The sequence below is a fragment of the Typopeltis vanoorti genome, chromosome 8, assembly GCF_054136105.1.
Source record: "Typopeltis vanoorti isolate ZY-2024b chromosome 8, IOZ_Tvanoo_1.0, whole genome shotgun sequence".
Lineage (NCBI taxonomy): Eukaryota > Metazoa > Arthropoda > Arachnida > Uropygi > Thelyphonidae > Typopeltis > Typopeltis vanoorti.
In genome coordinates this window covers 102,206,866-102,222,539 of record NC_143556.1, presented here as the reverse complement: position 1 = coordinate 102,222,539, position 15,674 = coordinate 102,206,866, and the positions used below count along the sequence as shown (strand labels likewise).

At 35.2% G+C, this 15,674-nt stretch overlaps 1 protein-coding gene across 1 annotated transcript in view; it reads left to right on the top strand.

Moving 5' to 3' along the window:
- The window catches only part of LOC150104235 (LON peptidase N-terminal domain and RING finger protein 3), a 197,281-nt gene extending 182,740 nt beyond the window's left edge, over nucleotides 1-14,541 (top strand). The window contains exon 11 of the mRNA XM_090396859.1: nucleotides 12,248-14,541. Coding sequence (XP_090252985.1) covers nucleotides 12,248-12,534 — 287 coding nt within the window. The 3' untranslated portion in view covers nucleotides 12,535-14,541. The remainder of the gene's footprint in view (nucleotides 1-12,247) is intronic.
- The last annotated feature ends 1,133 nt before the right edge of the window (nucleotides 14,542-15,674 follow it).

The following is a 15,674-nucleotide window of genomic DNA, read 5'->3' as shown; positions in this document are numbered from 1 at the left end:
AGATTTGCATCCTGATTGCATTACACCTACCATGAAACACCCACTTAGTGTTATGATCTGGGATTGTATGACATCAAAAGGTGTGGGCAGAATTTGCATGATTAATGGGAATATAAATGTCCCAAAATACATAAATGAAATACTTGAGCCCAAACTGAAGCCTTTTGCACATGATCTTTTCCAAGATAATGAAGCATTTATATTTCAGCAGGATTCAGCTCCATGTCATGTTGCTGCTGTGTGAAAAAGTGGTTTCAAGATAATCATATTCCACTGCTGGAATGGCCTGGGAATAGCCCACACCTTAACCCAATCGAAAATCTATGGAGCCGACTAAAGAAACTTGTTAGTCAGAAGCCACCCACCAATAAAACCCAATTAATAGAAGCAGTAATTCAATCTTGGTTTCACATTACAACAGCTGCAGAACTAAAAAGCTCAGTTCACTCCATGAGAAGGCGTTGTAAGGCTGTAATTAATGCTAAAGGTTACCCAACTAAGTATTTGTGTTTCAATTTTCTTCTTTATAACTGCTGTTCTAATAAAAAAAATGCTTCATAAAAGTTATTGCATTACATTCTTGATTAAATTATCTTTCCATTGATATATAATTTTATGGTATTATTCTAAAAAAAAGTGGTGTTATGAGCCATCAAACCTCAGAAATACACTTTTTCCAAAAGGTTTACACAATTTTGGCCACTAGTGTATAGGAATCTATCTGCGAGAAAACTAGCAAACCATTTACACAAGGACGCAGTCCAAATAATGTTAACTAGTTGAGAAGCCCTTGATGCTAGACCCTATCAGAAGCCTTGAAGATGTCAAGAGCAACAGCAAAGGTTTCTCCAAACCTTTCCATGGAATGGGTTTAAAGATGTGTGGCATAGTCCAGGAGATCTCCTGTGGATACAGATTGGTGAAATCCATACAGGTGGTTACTAATTAGATAGCAGTTCTCAAGGTGTTGAAGTTGACTCTTGATAACTTTCTCCATTACTATAGAGAAAACTGATGTGAGAATGATTGGTTGATAACTTGATGGTAAAGTTGTAAACTTGATGACAATTGGGAAGTATACAAGCTTTCTTCCATGCTGAAGGGTAGATGCCAACTGAGTACAGTTTACTGAATAGATGATATTAGTTCAGTATTAGTATTAGTATATTGAATAGGTATTAGTTCAGTATCACATCTCTTGAGCATAGTGAATTGGATTCTATCAGAACCAGTTGCCTTTATGGTATCCAAGTTATTCAAGATTCTTCTGATGTTTTTCTGGCAGAGGGTCACAGGAGGCATGAGATGCAGTGTGTTCTAGGCAGAGGATGTAATTTGCCATGTCATCTATGTAGGTGAATTCTTCTCTTAGAAGAGAAGAATTCACTTCTTCTCTTCATTCTTCTCTTAGAAGAGAAGAATGAAGCCAAGACATCAGCATTATCTTTAGGTAATGCTACCTTTCAGATGAAATAGAGGGGGGGGGGTACAGATCTCAAAGCTACTGGGCACAACTTTTGTGCCCAGTAAAACTTTGATAAAGGATCAGAAGCATGATTGCCAGTGGCACAAACAGCAAGTTTTCTGCAATTATCCTTGTTGGTTCTTTTAATGGTGGTTTTACAGGTGGTGTGGACAACTGTTTAGGCTGTAAAGGAAGCTACTCTTTTTGTTTCAAGTCACTTGTGAAAAGACTGTTTTACTTGTCTTGGAGAGCCATGGTTTAGATATGGGTTGGAAAATTTTAAGAGAGTGAGAAACAAAAATTTCCATTCCAATATGAATTATTTCTGTAGCAAGATCACAACAGGTATCTGGATCTGAAGAATAAAAACAAAAGTCTGACCATTGAAACATTCATTTCATGGTTAGACTTCTGTTTTCATTCTTCATATCCAGATATAAATATTGAATGCTGTAATAAGGACAAAGGCAGTCCAAAGATAGTAACTTGTTGAGAAGCCCTTGATGCTAGATTCTATCAAAAGCCTTGGAGATGTTAAGAGCAACAGCACAGGTTTCTCCAAACCAAATCATAGGCCTTCTAGATTTTATTCCATTCCAGTACAGAATATAAATTTATCCAGTTAAAAATAGTAGCTCCATTAAAAGATTCTTCCCACAAGCCAAGATGTTCCAAAGTGCAGTTTATAGAATTTCAAAATCTTGTACGCTGTTTGAGATAATGTGGGTGTACACAAGGTGTGGCTATTAAATAACGAGACCAGTTGCAAAAATGTGGTTTATTATTACAATTGTACAACTTAATTGTTATCCCCTTCAACATACTCCCTTCCTCTATCTATACACCGTTGCATACGAATTTTCCATTGTTGGAAGCAGTGCTGAAAGTCATCTGGTGTTATCTGCTTCAGTAGTGTTGCTGTTTTCTCCTTTACCTCATCCACTGACTGAAAATGGGTGCCCTTCAAATGCAGATTTCAACCTTGGAAAAAGGTAAATGTCACATGAGCTAAGTCCAGCGAGTAAGGTGGATGGTCCAACACTGGGATCTTCTTATCAGCCAGATACTGCTTTATAGCCAGACAGTGCACTGTAGGTTGGAGCATTGTCCCCATGGAGAATCCAAGCATTGTTCTTCCACAGATCGGGTCTCTTCTTCTTCACTCGTTCTTCTAGCTTGGCCAGAACCTCAAGGTAATAATGTTAACTGGCTGACCCTCTGGTACCCATTCAACCATTACCATGCTATATAATTGATATATATATATATATATATTTAAAAAAAAAAAAAACGATCAGCATTGCCTTTAGTTTTGACTTGCTCATTCCTTTTTTCATTCTCGGTGATGTGGGAGTTTTCTAGTGCATCGGTGGTCTTTTTTCTGGATCGTACTAGAAAATTCATGCCTCATCACATGTGATGATCTTCTGCAAGTCTGGCTCTGCTGTCGACTGTTCCATGATGACAGTGCAAATTTTTTTTGGCACATCTTTCTTCTCCTGACAAGTTTTTGGGAACCATTTTGGTGCAGACTTTGTTCGTGTTCAATTGCTCATGCAAAATTTGTTGTACAGTCTCCTTATCAATGTGCACCATGTCTGCTATCATCTGAATGCTTAATCGGTGATCGTTGCAGAAAATTTTATTAATTTTCGCAACTTTTGTTCGGTTGCTGTCGTGACAGGATGACCCGGACATTCATCATCTTCAACGTTATCTCAACCTTTATCAAAGCGTTTGTGCCATTTAAATATTCGTGCACGTGACATTACATTATCACCTCCTGCAACATTTTCAAACACTCGGTTGGCGATTTCTTCAATTTCACAAGGAATTTGAGATTAATGCACTGTTCGAATTTAACGTTAGACATTATTCCGGTAAAGTGACTTCACACGTGTTTCTTTTATAACTGCTTGCAGATTAACTACGAGTGGCAGCAAACAATGCTTATCTCAACTGCTTCTAGAACCTTCAGGGTCGTTCACGGCACAAGTGCATCCCACTGCTACGAGTACATGATTCACAGCATACCTTATCTCGTTATTTAATAGGCACACCTCATATGAGGTGTGTGTATAATGTGGGCAGATGCTAAATTGGATGGGACAACAGGTGTAAATCAGGATGTATGATCACCCTACTTATATCCATTGTTGCCGATGTGCTATTAAATGAAAGCAAATACTTTTGGAGCCTATTCATATTGAATTCTTCCCTCCATTAATTTTGGAACTCTTAAAGCAAAATTATATATTGTCTTTAATTTGTCTCAAAAGACAAAACTATGTATTAATTTTATCTTTCCCCTAAATTAAATGTACAGCATACAGTATACATTATTTTGTTTGTCTATTAAAAACAAAATTGTATTCGGTGATGTTTGGATTGTCATTGAGAGCTTTGAATAGTGTCATTTGTTTATTATTTTGTCAAATAGTGAAAAGACAAGGTTAGTCAGAATATTTCATGTGATTTGATAAAAGGAGTGTTTTTTGTGGCCATGGATAAAAATTCACTATGATATTATTTTAAATGGTACTGAAGCAGGTAATAGTCATATGCAATACTCGGTAAAATCAAAGCGGTTGCTGGAAGTACTATAAAAACTTTTGTTTGTTTTATAACCAGCAAAAAATTAACTTAAGAGAAAACGATGATATAGCTCCTTTAATGAGATTATAATTGAGATTCTCATTCTAGAATTACATCATATTTTAACAAAATTAAATCTTTTTTCTTCTGTAGTAACACACACCGCAGCACAGGATGGGTTCTCCTTCAGTAAATTTTATGACTTTGAAGTTCTGCAGAAATTATTAATCATGAAGAGATATAAAGAAAAATCATTAAAAAATATGCAGACAAAATGTGTGAGTGAGGATGTGAAGGAATTGCTTGAGGTAGCAAAAGAGAAGAGTGAGAGAGTGAGGATGGTGAGTCTGTTTCTGCGGTATGACAGTAAAGAGTATAGAAGGGTGGCCATAATTGCAAATGACTTTATGCATGAATTATGCAGGACGAGTGGTATGGAATTTGTGGATGTGTGGAGTGAGTTTGATAGGTGAAAGGATTAAGATGGATGGTTTGTATTTGAATGGATTTGGTGTACGGAGACTTGAAAAGGTGTTCTTGAATGAAGTGGATGTGCAGAATCAGGGAAACTAGAGTTAAGGGGGGGAGGAGTAGGTATGCAGACTTTAGGGAGACAGTTGAGTGTATGAATGTGTGTAATATGCCCAAGCAAGTACAAAAGACCTACGAATCAGAATAGGATAGTTAGTATAAAGCATCAAAATAGGGATGAGACAAATGGGCTTCTGCAATTCATGTATACTAATGCCAGAAGTATTAGGAACAAGAAGGAAGAATTTTGGCCTTGGTTGGCACTTCCAGGCAACAGGTTATTGGCATTAGTGAAACATGGCTGACAGAAGATGATACAGCTAGTGGGATTGAATGTGAGGGGTATGGTGTGTTCAGCAGTGACAGGGAGAATAAAATGGGGGGAGGAGTGTTATTGATGATAACTTATGAGCTACAGCCAAGGAGAATAGAAGTGGAACTGCAGGATAGAGAAAAGAGCACATTTGAGGCTATTTGGTGTGAGATTGAAACTAGCAGAACAAAATATACAGTTGGGTGCTGCTATAGACCAGGTGATGGAATAGCTGGTAGAGATAGTATGCAAAGCAAATAGAAGAAATGAGTGGAAGGAGGGTAATTATTATGGATGATTTCAACTATGGTAACATTGATTGGAAGGAGGAGAGGATACATGGGAGGAAGGAATTGGATTTTATGCAATTATTAAGGGATAACTATCTGCGACAGCATGTAATGGAAAATACTAGAGGTCAGAGAGTGCTTGACCTGGTAACTGCATCTGAGAATTTAGCTGTAATGAATATGACCATGTTGCCACCAATTGGTGAGAGTGATTATAGGGTCTTGACTTGGGAGGTGGCTAAAGGTGTAGAATTTACAATTAAGACAGGGTACGTATGGAATTATTGGGCTATTAAGTATGACAAGCTTAGGAGTTTGATTGATTCAGTGCCATGGCATGTAAAACTAAAAGGGCTCGATGTTGATAGTGCATGGGAGGCGGTTAGGAAGTATTTGCATGAGGCAATGGCTGATTGTATACCTAGAGTCTGAATAAGAAATCAAGTAGGGGTTAAATAGATGAATAACACCATTAAGCTTGAGCCAGAAAAAAAGAAACAACTATGGAGGAAATTTAAGGAGAAAGGTGACCAGCAGGCACATTAACGGTATAAAGTGCAGGCCAGAAGGGTAAGAAGTGTGGTAAGAAAAGCAAAAACGGATTATAAAAGACCATTAGCCATGCAGGCTAAAGAGAATCCCAAACAGGTTTTTCGATATGTTGCAAGTAAAAGAAAAAATGTATATGGCAGAATGATTTTAAAGAATGCCAATGGTAGGGAGGTAACCGAATCAACTGATATAGTTGAATTACTGAGTGAGCACTTTGCAAGCATATATCATCCCAGTGGTGACATTGCAGGAATGAAAGAACCCACAGATTATATGGGAATTGTGGTGAATGAAGTGGAGGCGAGTAGTCTATTACAAAACCTCAATGTCAATACATCTGTGGGATTGGATCGTATACCAGCTAGTGTTGTACGTGACGCGGCTAAAGAATTTCAGTGCCCTTGACCATTTTGTTTAATTTGAGTCTCAGGTCTGGGTTAGTCCTGTGGGGGTGGAAAGAGGGGAAAATAGTTCCACTGCATAAAGGAGGTTCCAAGACTGCTGTTGTAAATTACCGACAGATTAACATATCAGGAATCGTTGTCAAGGTCTTGGAGAAATTAGTTAAGAGAAAAATACAGGATTGTGTTTTTAGGATAATACAGGATAGGGTTGGTGAGATGGATAGGAGGGTGGTTGATGGAGAGATATCAGAGAGTGGTTTATTCAGGAGTAGAGTCCAAAAGACGGCCTATGACTAGTGATGTGCCGCTGGGTTCTGTTCTTGGACCACTACTGTTCAATTTTTGTTCATTAACAATATAGGAAAGGATCTGAGAGGAAGTGTTCACTTGTTTGCTGATGATGCAAAGTTGGGTAGAGCAATAGTGAGTGCATAGGATGTCAAAATTTTGCAAGATGATTTGGATAGTTTGGAGGACTAGGCTAAGGAGAATGGATGTCAATTTAATGTGGCAAAGTGTAAGGTTATGCATCTTGGGGTGAAAAGATTAGCAACAGTATATCACATCGGTGGAACCATACTCCAGGAGATTGATGAGGCTAGGGATTTGGGAGTGTTGGTGGATAGGGAGTTAAAGTTTAGGCGCACATCGCAGAAGTGGCTAAATCAGCTCATCAAATCACTTGGTTGCTGAAAAATACTTTAACAAGCAGAGACAAACAAGTTATTGTTCCTCTGTATCAATCTTGATAAGATCCCATTTAGATTACTGTGCCCAGATATGGATGCCAGAGTTTCTTCTTGATGGGGAGGAGGTGGAGAAGATCCAGAGATGAGTGACCAAAATGATAGCAGGTCTATGGAATGAAGCTTATGAGAACAGTTTGAAGATTTGTGGAATACAAAAATTGGTTGATAGGCAAAAAATGGGTGATATGATTGAGACATTCAAATTACTGAAAGGTTTCTATAAAATTAATTCAGAAGATATTTGTGAGAATAGGACTGGTGGTGGGAGGACTAGGGGCCATTACATGGAAGCTGGGCAAGAATGTGGTTAGCAAGGGTGTTAGAGCTAGGTTTTTTACTTGGAGAGTGGTGAATGAGTGGAATAAGCTGCCAGAATATGTTGTGGGTGCTATGACTGTGAATGAGTTCAAGGCGAGGTATGATAGATACTGTGTGAATGTCGAATAGTTTTTCCTGATGTGATGTTAGGGCCTCCCTCGTTGAATCTGTCGACTCCTTGGAGTTGCCCGAAATAATAATAAAAATTAGTAAAGAAGTAATTGAGATATCACTGCATGAACTTTGTGGCAAAGCATTTAGTTTAATAACTGATCATGATTGGATATCTTAAGGACTGACAATATATGAGCATTGATGTTCCCAAAGTGGTGATAAATTTTGGAATCTTAGTTTGTTGTATTCATGGTTCTTTATAGACCCACTGACAAATGTTTAACAATTGTTCAAAATAAAATGAAAGAATTTATTTTTAGAAGTAATGTATTCAGATGGAGCTTCAGTAATGAAGAAAGTAGTAAAATAGAGCAGTGCAAATCAACAATGTTTAGCATGTGGCTAAGATTATTCATAATCATAGTTCTTTATAAAAAATAAATAAAAATATTATTTTTATATAAAATATAGAAATTATATAAATGATGGCAAACTTGGTCAGCTGTTGAATTAGGATTTTCACTGGCTCGAAGAATTCATGATTTTGCTATATTAGAGAATGTTGCATGACACATTTGTTGATTCTCATTTAAATTCTGTATAAAATGAACAACATTTCTCTGATAGCAAAGATACAAATGGTAATCAAAATATTCCTCAGATCACCAACTTAAAATGATGATATATTCCAGAATAAGAACTTTCATTAATATTGGATTCCAGCTTGAAGTCATTTGCTGTCTAAGTAGGGAAAGCTTTTCAATGCTTAAAATCTGTCAGTCTCAGATTTGAAATCAGATATCACCTTCACAGATAATTAACTAGACTTGCTTTCTTATACAGTATTAGCATCAATGGATAAAAGTTACTGCTGAAGCATGATATTGTGAATTTGTACCTGACATAACATTACATTTTATGCTCAGTGAACTAAAAAATTAAACCAGATTTCTAACCTTCTGCAACATCTTTATGATCTCAAGAAATTGAATAAGAATGATAACACATTGATATGTTGGTGAAATGAATCCTCTCAGCCTTCCTGTTTGTGTTTCAGTGGATGTTCTGCATATTGTGATGGGTTCTTTGATTATAACCAAATCTGCATTTGAATGGTTGGGAAGGGAGAGTATTTTAGGATATATCAGAAAACAGTAATTAAGGAGAATCCTAAATTTCTTTGATAGTGCAGGGGTCACATTGCTAAAATTAGAACATTTCAATGGATTATGGCAGTAATGAGAAAGACATTGACATGCACCTCTTTATAATATGTAGTAGCACCTCGTCATGGCCATGGTTCCCTTGTATAAGGCATTGATCAGGCCACAGACTTGGTTACCTCATTTTCAGGGGGATGTATTGGAGAAGGTCCAGAGAATATTTATTAAGTTAGTGTGAAGTCTATGGTCAGATATGAGGAGAGACTGAGGGGAATTCAACTTACAGAGCCTTGTGAATAGAAGAAAAGGGGGGGGGGTGATTGAGACATATAAGTTAGTGAAGGGTTGTTACCAGATTAATGTAGCAAAGATATTTCATAGAGATGAAATATCTTCACCTTAGCAGGGAGGTGAGAAGTAGGCTCTTTTTGTGTAGAGTGATCAGTGAGTGGAACAACAGTTGAAACTGTGAATAGGTTCAAGGCATGGTTCAAAGATCTTTTGCCATGAGAAAGTATAGACCTCCCACAATGAATCCTTTGACTCCATGGAGGTCAGATGATAATATTTAAATGTGTAATCGAGTAGAATGATTGATAAATATAAGGGGGAGAAAGAACAGGTCTGAATAGAAATGCTTTCATTAGAGACAATACTTACTATGAATATAGACAATGAATTACTAATGATTTACAGTTGTGGTATTATACATGTGTGCCAAATAAGTTACTGGATATGGGGCAAATTACATGTGATCCTGTAACCTCTGTTTGCATTTATAATAGGCATAATGGGGGAAAAATTATGTGAAGAGGAAAAGAGAAATGGAAATCAAAAACAGATTGAAAGAATACTGTGAGGAACTGTACAGCAGAGTTGATAAAGAAAATGTGGAGCCCTCTCACCAGTAAAATTTTGATTTGGAACCTCCTCCACTTAGTCATGAAGTTGAAAGAGCAGTTAAGCAGCTTAACAGCAATAAAGCCACAGCTGCAGATGAAATCCCAGCAGAGTTAAGGCCACAGGGGAGATGGAGGGATAAGAGTGTTCCATAAATTGATTACAAGGATATGGGAGACAGGATCATGGCGTAGAGACTGGAAGAAGTCAGTTTTTTATACTACTACATAAGAAAGGTGATATGAATGCATGCAAGAATTATAGAACTATTAGTTTAATATCTCATGCAAGCAAAATTTTATTGAAGATCATGCTAAATAGGATTGAGGCCAAAGTTGAGGCAGAGATGCCCGAGGAACAAGCAGGTTTTAGGAAAGGTAAGGGCACCAGAGATCAGATCATAGAAAAATATAAAGAATTCAGACTCCCTCTGGTAATGTGTTTCAAAAACTTTAGAGTAGTCTAAGACTGTGTTGAGCATATGAAATTGTGGGAAGTAATGAAAAGAATGGGTTTTCCTCAACACACTCAGGTTGATAGCCAACTTGTATAAGGAGCAAGAAGCCATGGTAAGAACAGGTGTTGGATTGACTGACTGGCTTCAAGTTGGAAAAGGAGATAGACAAGGATGTTTACTTTCTCCTCACTTGTTTAGTATATATATATATATGTGGAGGACATGCGTGAAGCATTGGATGAGTGCAGGACAGGAATTAGGATAGGAGGTAGAGTGTTCAGTAATCTGAGGTATGCTGATGATACAGTACACCTTTGTAATGACATGGAAGAACTTGGACTAATTCTTGACAAAGTTAACAAGATCAGTAATAACAGAGGACTTCAACTCGATCCTAGCAAGACAAAGATTATGGTTCTCAAAGGAAATACAAACAGAGAAGCTCTTGAGAAATAAGCATACCTTTGGAGAAAGAATTGAGGAAGTCAGCAAGTTTGAGTGCCTGGGATCCATTATTAATGTGAAGAATTGCTGTTCAGAAGACGTCAGAAAAAGGTTAGGAATGGCTAAAACAACAGTCTAAAATCTGGAAGGATGAATCTATCTCCATGGAAACAAAGGTGAGGATTATGGATGTGAGACATGGAACCTAAAGAAGTCAGATAAGAAACAGATATCTGCTTTTGAGATGTGGTGTTACAGAAGGCCGCTGATGATATCATATACTGAAAGGCATACAAATGATTGGGTGTTAGAAAGGATCAGTAGAACTTTAAGGCTCCTTAAGGATATTGACAGAAGAAAGTTAAAATATTTTGGACACATAGAAAGGATGGAAGGAGAACTTCTCAGAATAGTAATAGAAGGTAAAGTTCCTGGAAAAAGAGGCAGGAGTAGACCATCAATGAGATGGACAGATGGTGTGTGGAGTGACTGATCTTCAGAGAGTTGAGGCTGCCAGAAAAGCAAACAATAGGACTACATGGCAAGGCCTGGTGACGCACATCACCGGGCATCAGAGCGACCATACGGCATTTGTAGATGCCCAGTGAACATATAGGAAAAGAGATTTGCTTTCAAAATATGAATAACCAGTAATAAACAGTAGTTATTTATTATTGGTCTCCAGTAGGACTTATCCAGTGAACTAATAATGGTGATCTGGTGATTCATCTAGTCTTGGCAGGAATGTGTATTGGCTGATGGAGTGCAATCATCAATTGTGCACTAATTTCTATTTTTGTTATTTATATTTTGCTTTGTTTGCTAAGAATTTTATTTTATTCATTAATAATAGTGTACATTTTTTAAACCATATATAAACATACATACTTTTTTTCAATCATCATAGGAATTGTTCAAGAATTCTACTTTCATCACATGAGTTTTTGTCAGCAGCTCAATCATAAATATCCCACATGTGTTAGTATTTTGTTGCTTGTATAGATCACTCAAAAGTAAAAAGCACTAAAGACCTAACACAGGTTTTTAGAAAGGAAATTACTTATAATTAAAATAATTTAAAAATGGCATTTCCTAATGATCAGTTTGAATAACAAGTGTCAAATTTGAGAGGAGCTCTTTTGACTGCTGGATTAATTTGCACAAAAATGTAATGACATGCAAGTGGTGTCAAGAAATACAAGTAGTTTATGTTAACTTACATATAAGTTATTTATATTGTGAAATAGGGATGTGTATTTATAATTTATATTAATAATATTTTATCTTTCTTTAGAATAAAAATTTTATTTTTGTCATTTTATGTTTCAGTAAAATTTTTGTTAACATTTATTTATTTTTTATTTTTTTAATGTAGATTTTTAAAAATGTAAGAAATTACTGGTGAACTAGTTTTACAAAAAAAAAAAAAAAATTACTAAATTAAAACTAAGGAGGTTGATAATTTTGCTAACTCTATGTGAGACTATAATTGAACAGTATTTACAAAGAAACAAGTCTTCCCCTACTTTTGCAGCAGTTACATACATTTATTATGCCAGACTTTTATTTCCAAAGTTGGATTTATATATATAAAAGTGACCCACACACTAAAACTCATTCAAAACCTACATAGCATAGTGCTGTGTATATGAGCAAGAGGGATTAAGAACAGAGTTATAAAAGACATTGAAGAAAGGATGAATATGTGTGTGTGTGGGGGGGGGGGTTGTTAAATGCTGTGTTGCTGACAATAGGTAGTGTTTTCTGTTCTGTTAAATATCACATTCTTCTGCCAACTATCAGGTTGCCCAGTGAATGTGTTAATTTTAGATAAATGTATGATAAAGTAAAAGACTACAAGTGGTATTATTAAAAATCATATTTAGATGACTGAATAATTATAATTAAAAAAAAAAGAAATTATTAGAATATTTTTTCTTTCTTTAACTTAGAAGTGAAACTTCTTCATGATGAAGTCTATCATGAAGCTGAAGCTTGGTTTATGAACTTGGAAACAGGTACAAAGACTAGAATTCTCCAGTATTTTGGATCAATGCCTGTTGTAGAAGAGAACTATATTTCTTCTTCAAATGGACCTACTTGGTTTTGGTGGTTGTTGGCTATTCTTCCGCTAGATGTAAAAACACAATTAGCAGTACTGGCCATGACTTCTCTTCGTCGTCGTTTAGAATCTTTGCGCCGGGTACTTTGCTATCTTCAGCATCATGGACCTGTTTGACTGGATTAAAAATTTTAATAAATTACATATCTAAGGTGCTAAGGTTGTATTTACAATTTGTCAGAATTTATTTCACAGAAACTGTTGATGCTGGTATTATGTTTTTTTTTTCTCCTCTTTCTAGTACAGCAACATACTTGGGCCCAAGTTATTTATGCAGAAAATAAATTCTGTGTGAATTGAACTTTGGATATATGCTTAGATATCTTTGTTCCTACTTTTTATTGTATATTTGTACAAGTAGTTCCTTATTAGATTTATACTTGGTCCCTTTTATTTAATGTGGTATAAAATGTATAATAGCATATATATAGTGATCATGAGTGGAATGAAATGTGTGGTTAAGGAGAGTGTTTTTATAATCTACAAATAGCTATTTACTGAGTAATTCCTGTTGTCTCACTAATTTAAAATATTCTTTGAAAATCATGTTTTAAAGATGCAGTAGAGAAACTTGCATTAAGGCTTAGGTGTTGGATTAAACTCAAAATTGGGTTTATGGAAAGAAAACAGTACAAAGAAATAATTAAACAGTTTTTTTTTATCTCTGTCACAGAAACATCTTCTGGACTAGAATCTTGAAGTCCAGAAGATTTTTCCAGAAAAGGTTCTCGCTCGCTAACTGTTGTTGTAGAAAGTCTAAGAATTATTGTTTCCCAAATTTAAGAACTTAAGTTTAGCAACCATATTTATTTAGATTAAGTTGGTTACCTTTTTTGTCCAGTGGCTACATTGCCTCTTATTGTGAGTGAGATTATGATTTTTATATTGTATTCCAGATCTGATGTCTCTGTGACAGACAGAATATTGAAACTATTAAACCTAATTATGAGCAAACATTGAGATGCAGTGGAGACTTGATTGACCATTTTATCATCCATATGCAGGATCATTTCAAACATTATTTCTTTCAAACAATAATTCCTTTTTTTTTCCCAAGCATCAAAAAGAAAAAAAAATTTCTTCCTTAATGGGATCTCCATGACTTGGTAAGATGACTACTTACCAAGAGAAATACTGAATTACATTGTATAAAAATGGTTTGAAGGAATTATATCTTTGTTCTCTGAGAATGAATTTATTATTCTTGAGGTGTTTTTAATACTTGACATCAAGTTTTTCACATTCAAAATACAACACATAAAGAACTTTACCTGTGTTTGCACTACACTTTTACCGATTCCATTCCTCAGGATTTTTTACACTTGGAGAATGTGATTGGACATGATTTTTCTTCCATGTGCAGAATGAATTTTGCTAATGTGCACCGATTATCAAAATGTGCAGATACAATATTCCATGATACTTTAGACTGCACATGCAGCTTAGTTGGAACCTTAGACATAAGACTTTTTGCATATATAACACAGTTTTATTTAGAAGTTATTTTTAGAGCACTGCATCTTGCATAATACATTCTCAATTTCATCAGTGATCCCAATAAATATTTAAAGTCCATTAGGAAAAACTTGAAACTTAGGGAAAAAAAAAGTCTGAGAATCTCTCAACAACCATAACTATCTTCTGTGATTTAACTTTTGTTGTTTGTGTTGGTAGGTATTTGGAAATTGAATATTTTTACTTTTCTCTTTAATAATTAACTTTACTAAATTTATCAAAGATGTAAATGAGATTAATGTTTGTGCCACTATTGAGCATAACGAAATCTTATATATATATATGCATAATGTATTTTTTATTTTCATTCCTTCCAAAATGTGGATACAAATTAAATATTTTTAATCTTTAATTTGTATAAAACAAAAAAGCAAATCATTCTCTAAACATTTTTTAAGTTCGAAATGCTTGAATCAAATTCATATTTGAGTTTTAAATTAAATTGTACTGAAAAACAAAAAGTGCTACTTGTGCAGTTCTAAACATGGATTATTAATAATGAACCTTGGGAAGTAAATTTAGTTGCTGCTGAAAGCTGTGAAAAGCATTGAAAAAGCATACTTAATTTATACTAAGCTGTATAAATGTAAATAAAGTATTTTTTATTAATTCCATTATCTGTATATTTTTATGTTGTTACTCACTGCATTCCATTTCTTTTCTTTTCTTTTTTTTTTTTCCCAAAAATCCCATGCAAAAAAGATTGGGATGCTACAGTATATCTATACTGCAGGTAGACCAAAGGAGATCAGATGGTAACTATCATAGGAACAAACATTTGGTATTATACTTTAGGTAATGATCTTTATCACAAAAGTAACTAAGAAATTGATATTTTTAACTCATCAAACCAGCTTCTCATCATTCCCTTTGCTTTCATTTATCTCTGTTCGATTAGAAACACCCTTCTTTATACACTTTTCTTCATGGTCTGTGACTTTAAGCTATTCAAGAAAATGGTATCCTCAGTGACTATTCTTCACCACAAATATCCAAAGTGAATTCTGTATAATTCCTTCCATAAAAAGGATAGTACATGTGTATTTCTGTGCAGAGATGGCTAAACCTGAAATCCCTCTTTATGATGTACTCTGCCTCAGAATTTTCTTGCCACTTTGGCAAAAAAATTTTGCTTTCTTTCTTTACTTTTGTTACTTTCTTTTGCTGCTTTGACTGCTTTCCTAATTCCACTAACCACTCTGACCTCAGATTATTTCTCTGAAAGTTGATTTTCCAAAGTCTAGTAACCCAAACAGTGGGATCTTCTCCTTTAGAAACTTGGTATTCATAATTCAAACTGACTTCCCTTCTCTCTCTTAATAGATTATGCTGAAGTGTTCATTATTAATAATGGTCTAATACAAATAATTTTAACCAAAATATTTTATAATCCTCGTCATTCACCCAACACCTTGAAACTTTTCGTAACCAACTCTCTCTCCAGAGTTGGTTAAGAAAATATATACTACATGTCTGCTTTCCTCATTGTAACTATTCATAATCATATCTGAAATTTCCTCTTCTATAGATTGACCTTCACTTCCAGCCTCTGTCTTTTGACACTATGACATTTCCAGTTAGGACGATTGCCACGATTTCCATTTCTATACTACTGCTTTTCCATGATGCAAGTACTGTTTCTGTACATCAGATGCACATACCTTGTCTGAGTGAATAACTAGAATAATACTTGCCAGAATTGATCATCTCTATTCTATATAACACCTCATATCACTATCTAA